The sequence below is a fragment of the Zonotrichia albicollis genome, chromosome 7 (assembly GCF_047830755.1).
Source record: "Zonotrichia albicollis isolate bZonAlb1 chromosome 7, bZonAlb1.hap1, whole genome shotgun sequence".
Taxonomy (NCBI): domain Eukaryota; kingdom Metazoa; phylum Chordata; class Aves; order Passeriformes; family Passerellidae; genus Zonotrichia; species Zonotrichia albicollis.
Window position 1 is genome coordinate 48,582,461 of NC_133825.1, and position 15,912 is coordinate 48,598,372.

Genomic DNA, 15,912 nt, shown 5'->3' on the forward strand with positions numbered 1-15,912 from the left:
ATATTTAAATATATATTAAATATATATAAATATATACTTAAATATATATTTTAAAAATATTTTCTATTTTTTATATATTTTTTATTTATTATATTATGTAAAATGTATGTATATAATATATATTAATATAAAATAAATTATATTTATTTTATAAATTATTATATACAGTATATGTATATAGATTTATTATATATTACATATATTATAATATTATATATATTATAATTATTATATTTATTATATACAATATATGTATATATATAATCAATTCTATCATTTCTAACTCCCCTCTGCACCCAGTACTCTGCTGCCACTTCCCAGCACTGGCAGAGAGTTTTAAGGAAGCATTTGAGGGAATTTTAGGCTGAAAAGTCGGTGCCAGCTCTGTGAGTTCCCTCCTGCTGTGGTTGGTTGGTTGGTTGGTTGGTCCCTAATTCAGGAGAAATTACCAGCAGCTCACAGAGAACTTCTGAATTTGAGCTTCTCTTGGGTGCCTGCTTTTGGAGCAAATTGAAAATGCAAACTTTCTGTATTGAAAATTCTGCCTGCAAACATTGTACCCTGCGGTTTATCACCCCAAATCAATGGGGTTGGGGCAGGGATATGTAGGTGCTCTCAGCCCCATCCCTCTGCTCCATCCCTGAGCAGCTCTTTATGCTGGGAAGGGAATTTCTGCCCTCAAACTGAAATAAAACATGCAGAGGAAGAATCCCGAGGTAGCTTTGTTAGTCAGCTGGAAGCTGAACTCCTGTTTAATTCGGGTTTTTGTCGTGTTGGGGTGGCTTTGATCTGGCACTCACATCAAAGCAGGTGAGATTTGTTACACAGCCACTTTCTGTGTCTGCAGGCAAACAAGAGACCTCCGGTCTGATTTCAACAGAGCCACGTGCTCCCAGCAGGCACCCAAAGCAGGATTTCTGTGATTTCCCAAACTGTCACTGTCACATTTTCTGAAAAATCCCTTTGCCAGGACTTTTTCTCCTGGGAAGCTGAGAAGCCTCAGAGAAAAAGGAAAACAATAATTATCTGATTTGCTTCTCCTGTGTTTGGCTGCTTTGGAATGGGGTTTGGAGATTGCTTATCCAACAGGTGAATGTTTGATTGGTTTCATGTGAATTGTTTTAACTTAATGACCAATCATGGTCACGCTGTGTTGAGGCTCTGGAAGAGGTCACGAGTTTTTAATTAGTGTCTTGTTAAACCTTCTCTAAGGATCCTTTCTGTATTCTTTAGTACAGTTTAGGATAGCATCCTTTAATATAATACAGTAACATAAAATAATAAATTAGCCTTCTAAGAACATGGAGTCAGATTCATAATTTCCTTCCTGCCATGAGGACCCCAGAAAATACCACACCAAACCCGTGTTTGGATGCAGCACAAACTCCCAGGCAAGGGGAAGCTCCTGCTGGAATTCCTGCTCCTCCTGGATTATCCTGACTCCATCCCTCCATCAGACCCCTCTGAGCTCTCCAGAGCTGGAATTCTGGCTCCTCCTGGAGGAGAGGAGGATTCAGAATAATTTTCCATCCATCAGACTGTACAATTTAGTATAATTTTTATACTAAAAATTATTCTGACTCCATCTCTCCACCAAGCCCCCCTGAGCAGAGCTGTGGTGTGTGACAGATGCTGGCTGTGCCCAACACTGACAGATGGACTCTGAAACTGTGACAATTTTTGCAGCCAAAGCAAAACTGGCAAATGTTTGGCTCCACCATAACATTTCCAGCCCTCCCCAGCATCTCCAGGCAAAGATCAGCCCTGATTTTATTGACCTGTGCCACCCCTCAAGTCTTAGAAATCCTCTTTTATTTTTATTTTATTCCTCTCTGCCCTCAGAGGGAGGATGGGAAATCCCTCTGCTTTGGTTCCTTTGAAAGAGCTCAGCTGCACAAAGTGCTGGCTGCTTTCATCTCCAAACTTTATTTTTGTGACATAAATAGTGAGGATTCACCTCTTGTACCTCCTCATCCCCTCTTCAAAGTGCTGCTTTATCTCCACGAGCACCTCTTGTATCACAGGACAGATGTGGAGCATGACTGAAAACCACAGTGGAAAGGAAATAAAGGCCTTTTTTTCTTTTTAAAGGAATAAAAAAAGTCTCTCCTGGCTGCAGAGGTGAGGGACAAAGGGGCAGAAGTGCTGGACACGTGCTCTGAGCTGGGTTTTGCACTTTGGATCTGTCCCAAGGTCCCAGTGCCCATTCCCTGGGAGGAGTGAGAAGGGAATGGAGCTGTGATTTCCCCACTCCTGGGCAGTCCTGCAGCCCTGTGACTTTGTGAGCACATGAAACACTCCTCAGACTGGGCAAGGAGATGGCCCTGGCCAGGAATCACCCCTGGAATCATCACCTGGGGACATGTGGAGAGGGGCAGGGCTCACCTGCCCGAGGTGAGGCCTTGCCCTTGGCTCTGGGCAGGGCCTAAGCAGGATTTCCCTGGTGTTTCTGTGCGTTAGTAACCTGCAGACACTGGGCTTCTCTGCTCTCATGGAACTGTTGAATCGTTTAGGTTGGAAAATCCATGGAAAAGTCCATGAAAAGTCCAGCCATTCCCCAGCACTGCCAGGGCCAGCAGTGTCCCCAAGTGCCACCTCCACAGGGCTCTAAATCCCCCAGGGATGGGGACTCCACCTCCGTGCTCAGTGGGTTTTGGCCACAAGGCCCAGGAGGCTCCAGACCTGCAGGAGATCCCTGGGCAGGGCAAGGAGAAGAGGGAGCAGCAGCACCTCAGTGACTTCTCCCCATCCCAAGGGATCCTGGTGTCTGCAGGCTTTACAAAACAACAGCTTTGATCTTCCTGCTCAAAGGCACAAAACCAAACCAGGCCTTTGTGTCCTCAAAACAATCTGGGAATTGAAGTGTGCACGCGATTCAGAGCAAATGGAAATTTGCTGTCCACATTAAAGTCCTTCACACCCCCTTTTTCAAGGTGTCCTTAAAACAGGATAACATCCTTTGGTTCATTCTCTATGGGTCTTTCCTGCTCTTTCTTCTTTGAATATCTGGCGTGGTCGTAGAAATAGATGATGGTGAGAGAAGCAATGTTCAGGAAAAGGATGAGCAGCATGATCCAGTAGGAATATCCATAGTTGTGTTTGGATCCAAGGTGTTCCTGCAGGGAGCTGGAACAGCTGTGGGCCAGCTCTTCAGACAGGCTGTTCCCTTCCACGTTCACAGGGAAGAGGATCATGGCTATGAGGGTGAGGACTCCTGCAAAACAGAAATGCAAATTTTAGAGGAGGAACTGCTATTTGTGTAGTGACATTCAGATTATATTATATTATATTATATTATATTATATTATATTATATTATATTATATTATATTATATTATATTATATTATATCACATTATATTATATTATATCACATTATATTATATTATATTATATTATATTATATTATATTATATTATATTATATCACATTATATTATATTACATTAATCATATATCTAATAATGTATCCTATCATATTGTATCATATCATATAATATCATATAGTATCATATCGTATCGTATCATATCATATCATATCATATCATATCATATCATACCTATAATCTGCTTTAATCCTTGCCCTAATCCAGGGATTTTAATCAATTTATCTAATATTAGCCATTCCATGGGGGCATTTAAAGAATTTTTGCCCCACCCAATAGTATCTGACAGGTGTTTTGGTATAGGCAGTGATATATCTAAAATTATTGGATTCTCGCTGATTATTCTTAGAAAAGTCCATTTAATTCAAGGTTTTTCATTTAATTTAGTGCTGATGATTATTGTGTATTCACCCCCTTGGTGATTTGTAAATGTCTGTTTGATATGAGCCCAAATTCTTGGATGGGCAGTCTCACAGTTGGATAAAATCAAAACAGCTGGATAAAATGTCACAGCTGGATCAATATCACAGCTGGATAAAGCCCTGAGCATCCCGGTCTGTGCTCAGGCTTGGCCCAAGAACTTAGACTTGGAGACCTCCTGTTCTTTCCAACTTGAATTATTGGATGAGCCTGGGAGAAGTCAAAATGTGATGTCTTATTAGATCTGGGTTTATTTCTTGCAGCTTCCCAAATGTAAAAGTTCAGCTGCTTTGACATTTATCTAAATATTGGTGCTGCATCTCTGCTTTCCTCGTGCTAACAGAGCTGTAATCTCTGAACTTTGGAGGAACAGCTCCATCCCTGCTCTCCAGGCACCTCATCCTTGCCCAGCTCACACTGAAACAGCTTCATTTTTTATTCAGGAGAGCCCTGCCAGGAGAATTAGGCACTCCAAGATGACCTCCCACATGAAATGATGTGTGATTTCCCATAAAAATGCACCCACAGCAAAACAACCTTCCAGGTCACAGCACTTGCAGGGCTGTTAAAAGAAACCACAGCTGTCAGCCAACACCAGAATTTGTTTTTTTCCCCAAATTTTCATTTTGGCCAGCCCGTGGTCCTTTCATTTCAGACAGAGCCTGCAGGTTCAGGGGCTGGCTCAGGAAAAGCATTCCCATGGGATGAGACAGTGATCTGCTTGTCTCAGAGGTGAATAATTGTCTAATTAAGCTTTGTTCACTTTTCTGTGTTTCACAGCTGTTTCAGCATCTGTGTTAAAAATGGGTGATTTTCACACCTCCACTTGTAGTAATTGAGATATCTGCACTGTTCCATTGCCACCAAGGTCTGGTTTTGTCCCCAGGACAGGGGGATGCTGCTGGGGACATTTTCCCTGGACCTGAAGAGCTTTTGAAGGCCAAAATTCCTGTTCTGAGGTACTCTGTAATCAGATGTATTAGAAGGAAATGATTCAAGTGCAAATCTATTATTAGAGGAGCAGCTAATCTTCTGGAGAGGAATTGAGTGTGAGAGCTGAGTGGTGGCCAGAGCAGCACAGGGAGGGCTGGGGGCAGCCAGGCTCAATCCCAGCAGGAATGGGGATCCCACTTCTTGGACAGATTCACAGCTCTAAGGACTCAGCATATCCACCCTTTTTTAATATGTTTAAATAACTTTAAACTTATTTTCACCTGTGAATTTTATTTTTTAAAGAGGGAAATAATTTTTGTCACAGCTCACTCCTCCAAACTGCTGCTGCCTCCCTCTAAACACTATCATATAAATATTATTTGATTGCAATATCATGTATTTTAATCATATTTAAAAGGTGGTTTTCAGGTGTGCCCGGAGGCACAGTCAAGAACCAAATCCAGAAAGCAGAATGTGTTTCCAGGTGTTTCTTCGTGCAGATCTATGTTCCTTAATGTCAGAATATGTGTATATATATATATATATATATATATATATGTATATGTGTATATATGTATATATGTATATGTGTGTATATATGTGTGTGTGGGGGTTTTATATAAATATCTATATATGTTATATCTAATATATTATATATGTGTGTGTGTTTTATATATATATATTTCTATATTATAAATATTTTATATTTATATAAAATATATATTATATAATATATATAATGTGTTATCTATGTGAAGTATAATATGTAATATTGCAATATGTAATATGTAACATAATAGATGATACAATGTAATATATAAAATATAAAATATAAATATAATAAATAATATATAATATACTATATACTGCATACTATATAATAATTATATAGTGTATAATTATAAAATATATTCTATATTTTTATATTATATATTATATATTATATATTATATATTATATATTATATATTATATATTATATATTATATATTATATATTATTATATATATAGGGAATATATATATATAAGGAATATGTAGATAGGGATAGACATAGATAGATATAGATAAGGAATATATATATATATATATATAATGTATATAAGGATGAGAATGGCACTCACCACAGAGGGAATTCCAGGTGTAGACTCCGATGGGTCCCAGGAATGTCTGGTAGGGGTTGCTGACAGTGTTGGTGCAGGTGAAGCCAGCGCTGAGCAGGGAGCTGAGCAGGGCCAGCACCAGCATCACGATGGTGGCCACGACCAGGCCCCTGCTGCTGCTGCTGCTCAGGGCCTCTGACACTGCAACACAGAGGGGCAGCGACAGAGGAGAGCGTGATGCCTTGGGGTTCCAGCTTTGCTGTTCTTCAGATCCTCTAGAGCTTAGGGTATAACTAAACTCCAAATAAAGTGTAGTTAACTGCCTTCATGTCTTGGTCAGAAAAAACAATTCCTCTAAGCCTGAAACTCAAGGGCACCAAATGATGCCTTAAGTTTTAGCTTTGATATTTTCCAGATTCTGTACTGCATTAGCGTATAGCTCTGAACTTGTTATATTATACACTATATATAGTCTATATATGGTAGCAAGACTATATATACCATTTTCTATATACTACAGTAGTAAGACTTTATTTACTATATATAGTATATATAGTGTATATAGTACATATACACTATAGAGTATATATATGATATATGGTACATATATGTATAGTGTATATATAGATACTTTATATAGCATATAGCATATATACTATATACAGTATATTATATATACATAGTATACGTATATATCGTATATATATATGATGTGTATAATATATATGTATATATATAATATATATGTATATAATATATATAATATATATATATGTGTGTGTGTGTATATATATATATATATATATATATATATATACACACACTATATAGTCTTGTATGTATGAAGTTTTATAACACATATAAAGTAAGTGCTCCTCACAGCTCAGGCACACACAACAATCCTTGTCCAGCCCCAGAACTCAGGACACCACTGCAGCTTCAGCCCCAAAAGTGCCAAGAGCAGGGGATGGAGGAGAGCAGCCTGCAAGGGTGGGACTGCAGAACCTGGAGCTGGAATTGGACACTGAACCCAGCACAGAAATGGAGCAGAGCTGATCAAAGTGTGAAATCTTGTGACTCATTGTCCATCTTGGGTGGAGCCATGGCTGGGCACTGCCCAAGGTGTGTCCTGTGAGGCCTTTGAATAAATCCCTGCTTTATTCCTTAACTCTGCCCAGCTTCTGTTCTAGGCAGCCTCTCCTGGCATCACCTACAGCCTCAGGGTCCAAAAAACAGAAATAAAATGATTGGAGAGGAGTAAACTGGAGTAAATGACTACATTACCTGAAGCTGTAATTGGAGGATTAACCCCTGATATGTAAATGGACCAAACTTATAAAAATATGAAAAATTCATGACATTGGTCCATTTTGGGTGTCGCCCCTTGGGGAGGCTTTGCCCTGAAATGTACCTGAAGGCCCTTCATTAAATATTAAATATACCCACTTTTATTTCCTTAATCCTGTCTGGCCTCTGTTCTAAAGTGAGCCCGAAAAAGGCACCAAGGAGAGAGCCCCAGCTTGTGCCAGAGGGGGTTAGATTGGAGATTTGGGAAAGTTTGCTCCCAGAAAAAGGGTGGGGAAGCACTGGAACAGGGAGTCACCATCCCTGGAAATGTGCCGAAGGCGCGTGGCTGTGGCACTTGGGGACGTGGTGGAAGGTCGGATTCAGTTATCCTGGAGAACTTTTCCAACATTAATATTCCATGGTTCTCTGATAACCTGCCCTGCCCAGTCTGGTGGGTTTGGAAAACCTTGTGATGTCCTGCCAGGGCTGTAATTGAAAGCTGAAGAGCAGAGGTTTGGGTGATCTGAAGGGATTGGGATGGAAAAAGTGCAGGAGATTTGGACACAGCAATGAACCCAAATCCCACATGGGGTGAAGGTACCTAGGCTGAAATAAATTCTTGCCTGCTAATCCTGCAGTTAGCTGGGCAGTAAACTTCTGTTCTTTAATACTTATATAAAAATTTCCTGTGGACGAGGCCAGACAGGAATTTTCTGCCTGAACTGGATCAGAAATCTGGGTGTTCCTCTGCCAGTGTCTGGTCACCTCCACAAATGCATTTTTAAAACTCTGCTCCAGTTTAAAGTCTGCTCCAGTTGTGTTTCCTTTAAAAATAGCAGCATTCATGCTGCTATAAATGCAATAAAAGTGACAGGGAAAACCTTCCCAAAGCCCACTGAAGATGCTGCCTGGATGGGTCAGGTGCATTTGCAGGACAAATAAATCTGAGCGGGGTCATCCATGGGCAGATGAGGATGGTTGAGCTCATCTCCTGACTGCATCTGTCTCCGTGCCCTGCAGGAAAATCTTGGTGCAGGCAGGCCTGGCTCCTTTCTTTTCAAACAAAGGAGCAGCTCCTGCTGTTTTCCACCAGGACAGGATGGGATTTGTGGAGAGTTTGGTTCCCACAGGGCTGAGCCCTGATCCCAGATCCTGCTCCCTCTCCTGTTCCCCAGCTTGTTCCCAGATCATTCCCTGCTGCAGGTCCATGGCTCTTGTGGCCAAACCCTTCAGAGCTGTCACCAATTTTTGCCTAAATCCCTCCAGTTCCTCAATAAATTGCTGGTAACAAGACACTCAACCCAAATCCAATACCCTCAAATTGTTATTTTTTGAGGTGAATTATTTCCCTCCTCAAAATTTAAATATTGAAAAGGCAGCTATAATGTGCTTTATATTGTAAAAAATACAGTGACAATGTTTTGGAGCTCTGTTCAAAAAATAGATGTTGTGAGAGACAGACTTCAGTAGGAAAATTCCCCTTCTGTGCTGTTCTTGAACAGAGCCTTTATTGCAAAATATTCAGGCAGTGCATAACTGGGAGGAATCACAGCAGAAAAAAAAAATAGTAAAAACCCCATAAAGAGGAATAAACATAATAAAAAGAGCTGTTGGCAAGGAATGAAAAGGAGATTCCTCTCACATTTTATCCAATACTGCCGTACAAGTTAATTTCTGCTGGAGGCACTGGCAGGTGAGGCTGTGTTATGGAAATCAGCTGTAAATTTAAGCAATTTTCCTGGAAGAAAGGGAAGCAGGGGATATCACTCAGTGGAATGGAAGTGAGCAGGTTGTACCCTGCACTCGGGCTGAAGCAGCCTGGCCATCACCTGTGATCTATTTCTTGCAGAAGAAATAAGTCTGGAGCCAAACCAGCCAGGCTTGTGTAATTTCCCTCTGGCAGCCTCACTTAATTTTATCTCTCAGAACTTCTCCAGAACTGCCTGGCTACACCTCCTGCACCCCTAATTGATCTTGTTTGTGTCTGACACTGAGCTGCAGTGTAGGGGGTGGCATTTTGGCAGCCTCCAGCTGTTGTAGCCGTGTTTGCAACAGCACAAGGCTGAGGGCTTGAAAGAAAATGCTCTTTTCATGGCAGCTGGTTCTTTTTGAAATCCCTAAATAAAGCAGTCTGTGCAAACAGAAGGAATCTCCTGCAGCTGATCTATTTGAGTGGGATCAAACTCAAATATTTTGAGTGGTAACCTGCAGCTGGATAATCTCTGGATCTGTGTGAAACAACAATTCTGGAATGAAAATAGGGTTTGGTTAGGTATCTCCTTAATTTCCTGTATCTTCTCCTAGTTTTCATCCTTTATTCTTACATGTTTGGGTAGGATTTTTCCAGACTTTCACTGAGCTTAGTCAGCCTTCCCAGCAGCTTTTACAGCTCTGCCATCACCCATGACACATCAGGGATTAATCACTGAGAAAAGCCCAAACAAACACAAACTCCTGAGGAGAGAGTTCAACAGAGCTTCCCCACTTTGCAGGAGATCCCTGGAAACTGATGAGAACACAATGGATCCCAGCCATTTCCAAGCTTTTCTCGTGTATTTTAGAGGATATTTAAGTTTTGTCGTGTATTTTAGAGTATATTTAAGTTAGAAAGTGAAATGATTCCTGTGTGCTGAGGTAAATTTGGAAAACCTTCCTTGGGTGTTGCTGGCCTTGCTGGCTGCCAGCAGTTGGATAAATCCTGGCATTCCCTGGGCGTGGATCTGGCTGAGCCTGGCTCAGCCTCTCCCTGTTTGACTTGGACCAGCCAAAGCCGTGCCCAAACCTCCTCTGAGTGACATTTTACTCCCAGCTGGTTCCTCTGTAAGACAAATCACTGGAACAGCTCAGGAAGGCTCTGAGGAGCCTGGTTATTAAATAACTTTTGCATTCTGCCATCCCCAGAGCCTCAATGGCTGCAGTGATTTATTGCTCTGTTAAAGCTGGGAAAGAGCCACCCTGGCTGGGCACTGCCAGAAATGGCATTCCTTTGTCCTTCATCTTTATGCTTGGAAATTTCTTGGAATGTTGTGGTTTCTAGAGAAATAAGGGTTTTGTTTGTTTGTGTTTTGGTTTTGTTTTTTTGGGTTTTTTTTTTGTTTTGTTACAGAAATTGCAAAAGGGGAAAGCCTGCCTGCCTGCTCTTCTCTCCACCTCCACCTCAAGGGGCAGTTTTAAACACTCCACACCCTGAAGCAGCTTCAAAGCCACGTTTTATTTAAATTAAAATATTGCAAAGGCTGTATTTGCCATGTCTTGAAATGCCGGGAGTGGTTTTTGCCCCTCACCCTTCAATAAACTGCACTTGGCCCCTCAATTTCTTCAATAAACTGCACTTGGCCCCTCAATTTCTCTATTCAGGCATAAATTAAAACATTTTAACAGCAAAAATCATAATTTTAAAGCTGTGGCATCTTTTAGAGTATGGAGAAAAGACACCCTGAGATATCTTAGAGGCTTTAGTGGATCTCTGTTGTTTGAGATGTGTTTGCAGCCACAGAAATCCTTGGTCTGTGTCAGTTTTTGCTGTTCTGCCTCTGATTTTCTGATTTTTTTTTTTTTGTAAAGGGTGTTGATGATCTGCTTTTGACCAACCACTGATAAAAGTCAACTTGGGCTATTGCTGAAAATAACCCCCCAAGTTCTTGTCGTGGATTTACCCTTCTTTTCTTCCTTTCAAAAGATTGTCCTTCTTTTCCCACACCCAAACATGACAATGCCATTTGAGAAACGCACGTGGGGTGCACAGCAGAGCCCCCAGGCAGGGCACAGCTGCTCTTAAATCATGCTGTGATTTTAAGGGATGTTTAGAGCTCCTCTTGTTGATGCCTGAAATGTTGGAATGGAGAAAGCTCAGCACTTTGTTCCTCCATAGCACTGGAAACTCATTTATTTAAGGATATCAGCAAAGGAAATGCATGTCCTGCCTTAGGAGGACAGGAATATAAATGAATTTGAAGAGAGAACATGTGGAATTCTAGGAAGTATTTTTCCTATTCCAATCATAAATGGAATAGAATGAATGAACAGATTGGTTTGGGTGGGAAGGGACTTGAAATCCAACCCCAGCCATGGGCAGGGACACCTCCCACTGTCCCAGGTGCTCCAGCCCCAATGCCCAGCCTGGCCTTGGGCATTCCAGGGATCCAGGGGCAGCCACAGCAAATCTGGGCACCTGTGCCAGCCCAGCACCCTCCCAGGGAAGTATTTCTTTAGCAAATAATATAAAACATGACAATCATGCTTATTCCATAGCCTAAGAATTAATTTCAAGTCAGTTCTTCTCATTCTGGATACCTGCCTGACAGAACCAGTGGGGGATGTGGGAAAACCCAAATTTAGATTATTGATAAAGCATCGCTTTCCTTCAGCAGCTGGGGAAGGAAACTCACAAATCCAGCAGCTCACTGATTTTGTTCATCCCTAAATAACTGATGGGGAGAGTTGAGATCACTTTTTGTAAATGTTCTCTCAGCATCTGATAAATGATAAGCACAAAACCTCAAATCTTGTGAGGGAAAACCCAACACCACCAATGCAGACCATGCAGAAACTGAAACCCTTCACTGATACCAGAGCGTTGTGAGTTCATTTCATTAATTCTAATTAAAATCGATCTGGTGGCTACACCCAGGCCCTGGCACTGGGCTGTGGGAGCTGCCTCAGACACAGGCAGGGCACAGAGCCTGGACTGCAGCCAGCCTGGAACCTCCTCTGCCATCGGCTCCCCAGGGCAGGAATCCACCTTTCCCACAGAGCCACATCGAAATCAGCTGCCCACATGGCTCGAGGATTGGGGCTTCAGCCAACTACAACCACATAGAAATGATTTTATTTCTTTATTATTATTTACCCTTCTAAAAAATCACTTTCGTAATTCTGCCGTGGCTGTAATAAAATAAGATGGAATGATTTGGGATTTTGTACTTGTTATGTAACAATGCCAACCCATGCTCCACCTCGTGCTGGGAGTGCTGCTGTGCTCAGGGTTTCATGGGAACAGGAATGAAATGGAATCCAGTCCAACATGGGGACTGGTTTGTGCAACACAGCTCTCCCACCGTGGGAATTCAGGTGTTTCTGCTGCTGCAATTTCAGAAATAAATTAGGCTGGGAAAGAGCCTAATTTATTAGGCTGGAGGTTTAGATCTGCTGTGCTGGGTCATCTGACAATAGCCTACCAAAAAATGAAATTATTTCTTCAAGAATCTTAAAATCACAGATTGGTTTGGGTTGGAAGGGACCTCAAATCCCACCCAGTTCTACCCCAGCCATGGCAGGGACACCTCCCATTGTCCCAATGTCCAGCCTGGCCTTGGGCACTGCCAGGGATCCAGGGGCAGCCCCAGCTGCTCTGGGCACCCTGTGCCAGCCCTTATATCTAATTTAAATCCACATCTCATATTTTAAATTACTTGACCTGCTCATATTTTTGGCAGCTTTCTTTTGAGTGGTTTTTCTCCCTTTCCTGTGTGTCACCATCATTATTGCTCTGAACTTGATGAGGCAGCAAGGCAGATAAAATAAGTGCAAACCCTTGATCCTTGCAGCAGCTTTCAAGTTTATCTCCCCTTGGGTGTTGTTTTGTGTGTTTTGTTCTTTTTCCTGCAGCAGCTTTCAAACCTTTATCAAAACAGTGCTGATTCAGTAGCAGGCAGCAAAATGTTTAAAGTCACAACAATAAATTAACATCATGAAATGGGAAGGTGAATTAGTTTTGTAAATCCCTTAATTAAGTGATGAGTGTTGCTTTTCTGTTCCTCACTGAACTTCCAAAAATCAAAGTCAGTTTGACAGAAAGCCCCATTTTGTGGTTTATCCCTTGTTCCAAGGTGCAGGCCAAGATCACAGGTGTAAAGGTGTTATTGTTGAATTTCTGTGGAGCTTTGGGGGCCTTATTTTATACCAGGTAAATTCTTGTTCTCACTTCAAATGTGAGATAAGAGGGATGTGTCTGTCAATGGTATGAGTAAGAAGATGTTGGGCTTGGGTTTGGATACTGGGAAGGAATTCCTGCCTTCCACCATCCTGATTCCATCCTGATTCCACCATCACCATCCTGTGAGAATGCTGATGCCCTGGGATGGGTTTCCAAGGAAGGCTGTGGCTGCTCCTGCATCCCTGGAAGTGTCCAAGGCCAGTCCAATTCCTTTCCTGAATCCAACCCAAACCTGAGATCTTATTTGTGCTGCTGACGGACCTATCCATCTTAAAATAGTTTAAGTAATTTTGAAATATGAGACATGGATTTAAATTAGATGCAAGGACTGGCACAGGGTGCCCAGAGTAGCTGTGGCTGCCCCTGGATCCTTGGAAGTGTCCAAGGCCAGTCCAATTCCTTCCCTGTATCCAACCCGAGCTAAGATCTTACTCATGCCCCTGATGGACATATGCATCTTAAAATAGTTTAAATAATTTTGAAATGTGAGATATGGATTTAAACTCGACATAAGGACTGGCACAGGGTGCCCAGAGAAGCTGTGGCTGCCCCTGGATCCCTGGCAGTGCCCAAGGCCAGGCTGGAGCACACCGGGACAGTGGAAGGTGTGGGAAAGGGTGGGAATGGATGGGATTTAAGCTCCCTCCAAACCCAGACCAGTGTGGGATGCTCTGATCCACTTCCAGCCGTGCCAGCACTTACCTTGGAAGGTGGCTTTGGACACCTGCAGTCCTGCATCCACGAACTGCTCACAGGTGCCACTGAAGAGGCCGTAGGTGAGGCTGATGGTGGCGGTGGTGCTGGGGCCCGAGAAGCGAACCTCGCTGCTCACCCAGTGCTGCGTGCCCAGCACCACACAGATCACCACGAAGGAGCTCACACAGGCACAAAAGGCAGAGGCAAACATCGAGGTTTTCTTCCTGGATGGCATCTTTGCCCAGATTTTCCCCCCAGTTCAGAGGATTTGGTTCCCTTCAGTCCCGTGTACCATGAGGGTGATTCCTCCTCGGCGCTGTCCGAGCACAAAGTCGCTCTGGTAAACTTTAAGCAAACAGAAGTGGCAATAAAAATGTAAAATAATTGAACTTTGCCCTGGGGAAAAGGTGTTGCCATGGTGACAGCCAAAGCAGCCTGGCAAAGGCCGCTGGAATTGTCCATGGGTGATTTATGGTCCTGGCCTAGGCGGCGCTTCCCAGATCGCAGCCCTGGGCCCATCCAGAGCCCGGCTCTGGCACCTTCCCAGCTCCTCCTGGACTCCTCTTCTTCCTCTTCAAATCCTGACAGCCAGCCTGCAATCTGCCCATCTCTAGCTGATCTCTCTCTAATATGTTATGATAAAGCTGTAAAATGTGGTAAAACATGGCCATGTGATAAAACATGGCTGTAATATGTTCCTTCTCCCTCCAAACTGCCCAAGCAGCTACCCCACCATCCCTTTGGGAAACCTCTCAAATTCTTTAAATTTCAGAAAACATGGTGTTGGTCTTGGCTTTTGGTGGGGTGAGGAGGTTCTGTGTACTGTCAGGAGGTTATTTTCTAAGAAATTCCTCTAATTCCTGATTAAATTCCACATATTTTCACAGAATAGCTCCTTGCCTTTTGCTTTTTGTCAGGGAGGAAACAAATACCTGGAGCAGGGCTTCATTTCAGGGAAGCAATGGATAAGTACAGGGGGAAATCCTGGAAAAAAATCTATTCTGGACTAGAAACCAAGGGAATATATTATTTTTTTGGCCCCCCAAAAATTACCTAAACAGTGATCAGAGAACACAATTTCAAACAGAACCTTTATTGCTGAATGAAAAGATTGGAGCCAAATTTCAAGAATTTCAGATAAACTCAGTCCCCATCATCTTGGCCTGAATCCTGGAACATAAATTAATAATTTATTGTCAGTGTAGAGTAACAGAGATTCCATTAGCTTTTATTTCTATTAATTATAATGTCATTATCCCACTTTATACTGAAGCCCTGCCCCTGAATCATCCAGAGCTTTTTGAATTAACTTTTAGGGCACAATCTCTGGAGTTCTTGTCCAGAAGCTTCTCTGCTGTATCCTGTGATGCCAGAGAGATTCCTGAATTTTTTATGGATTTGAATCGCCAAGAATTTCTCAGGAGGAGTAAATACCTGGGAAAATATTAATTCTGCAATGCAACGTTATTGAACTGAGATTTTTCTGGTTTTATGAATTTTTTTATCCCAAACTTTTAAGCAATTAGTAATTAATAATCTAAGTAATTAGATTTGAGATCCATGGATTTTATTTCTATAGTCTTGGGATTTTTATTTTACTTTTCAAACTACTTGAGACTTTGATGATATCTCTGAGGTTATTATTTATAGGAATATATAAATATAATTTTTTTAAATTGAGTTTTATTCCTAAATAATCAAAATGTTTCATTAACACAGTGGAAATCAGTCAGGATTTGATTGAAGCCCTGAGGAATAAAGGGAAATTTTTTACCCTGTATAAAATAATAAGAAACCTGCCTCACTTTTTGTTCAGTAGCCAGTTAAACTTTAACCACAGAAATATGGGGAGCTCTGTTTGGCTGATCCACCTCTCCAGGTTCATTATTCCAACAGTTCTTTTCTCCACAGGACATAGTCCAAGACTTTATAATCCAAGGATGTTTTCTAATAAACTGAGCTGAAACCTGCCCTCCTGCCATCAGCAGTGCCACCTGTCCCTATAAAACATGGCTTTAAAAATTCAACATTTAAGAGCTGATATTTGTCTTGGTAAAAACTTCCAGGGAATTATTCCTCAGCTCCTCCAGTGTTGATGAATTGAGCAGGCAGCCCTTTAAAAACAGAGAATAGCAGGGACTCAGAGCATGTGAATA

The 15,912-nt window shown here is 41.8% G+C and overlaps 1 protein-coding gene and 1 long non-coding RNA gene across 2 annotated transcripts in view; one reads left to right on the forward strand and one right to left on the reverse strand.

Moving 5' to 3' along the window:
• Positions 1–15,912, forward strand: part of LOC141729719 (uncharacterized) — a 31,736-nt gene that overhangs the window by 15,469 nt on the left and 355 nt on the right. The window lies entirely within an intron of this gene.
• Positions 278–14,088, reverse strand: CLRN3 (clarin 3). Its single transcript, XM_005490874.2, has 3 exons — positions 13,763–14,088; positions 5,860–6,039; positions 278–3,214 (listed from the first exon to the last, which is right to left on the reverse strand). Exons 1-3 carry the CDS (start codon positions 13,989–13,991, stop codon positions 2,940–2,942), a joined length of 684 nt encoding a protein of 227 aa, XP_005490931.2. The 5' UTR covers positions 13,992–14,088; the 3' UTR covers positions 278–2,939.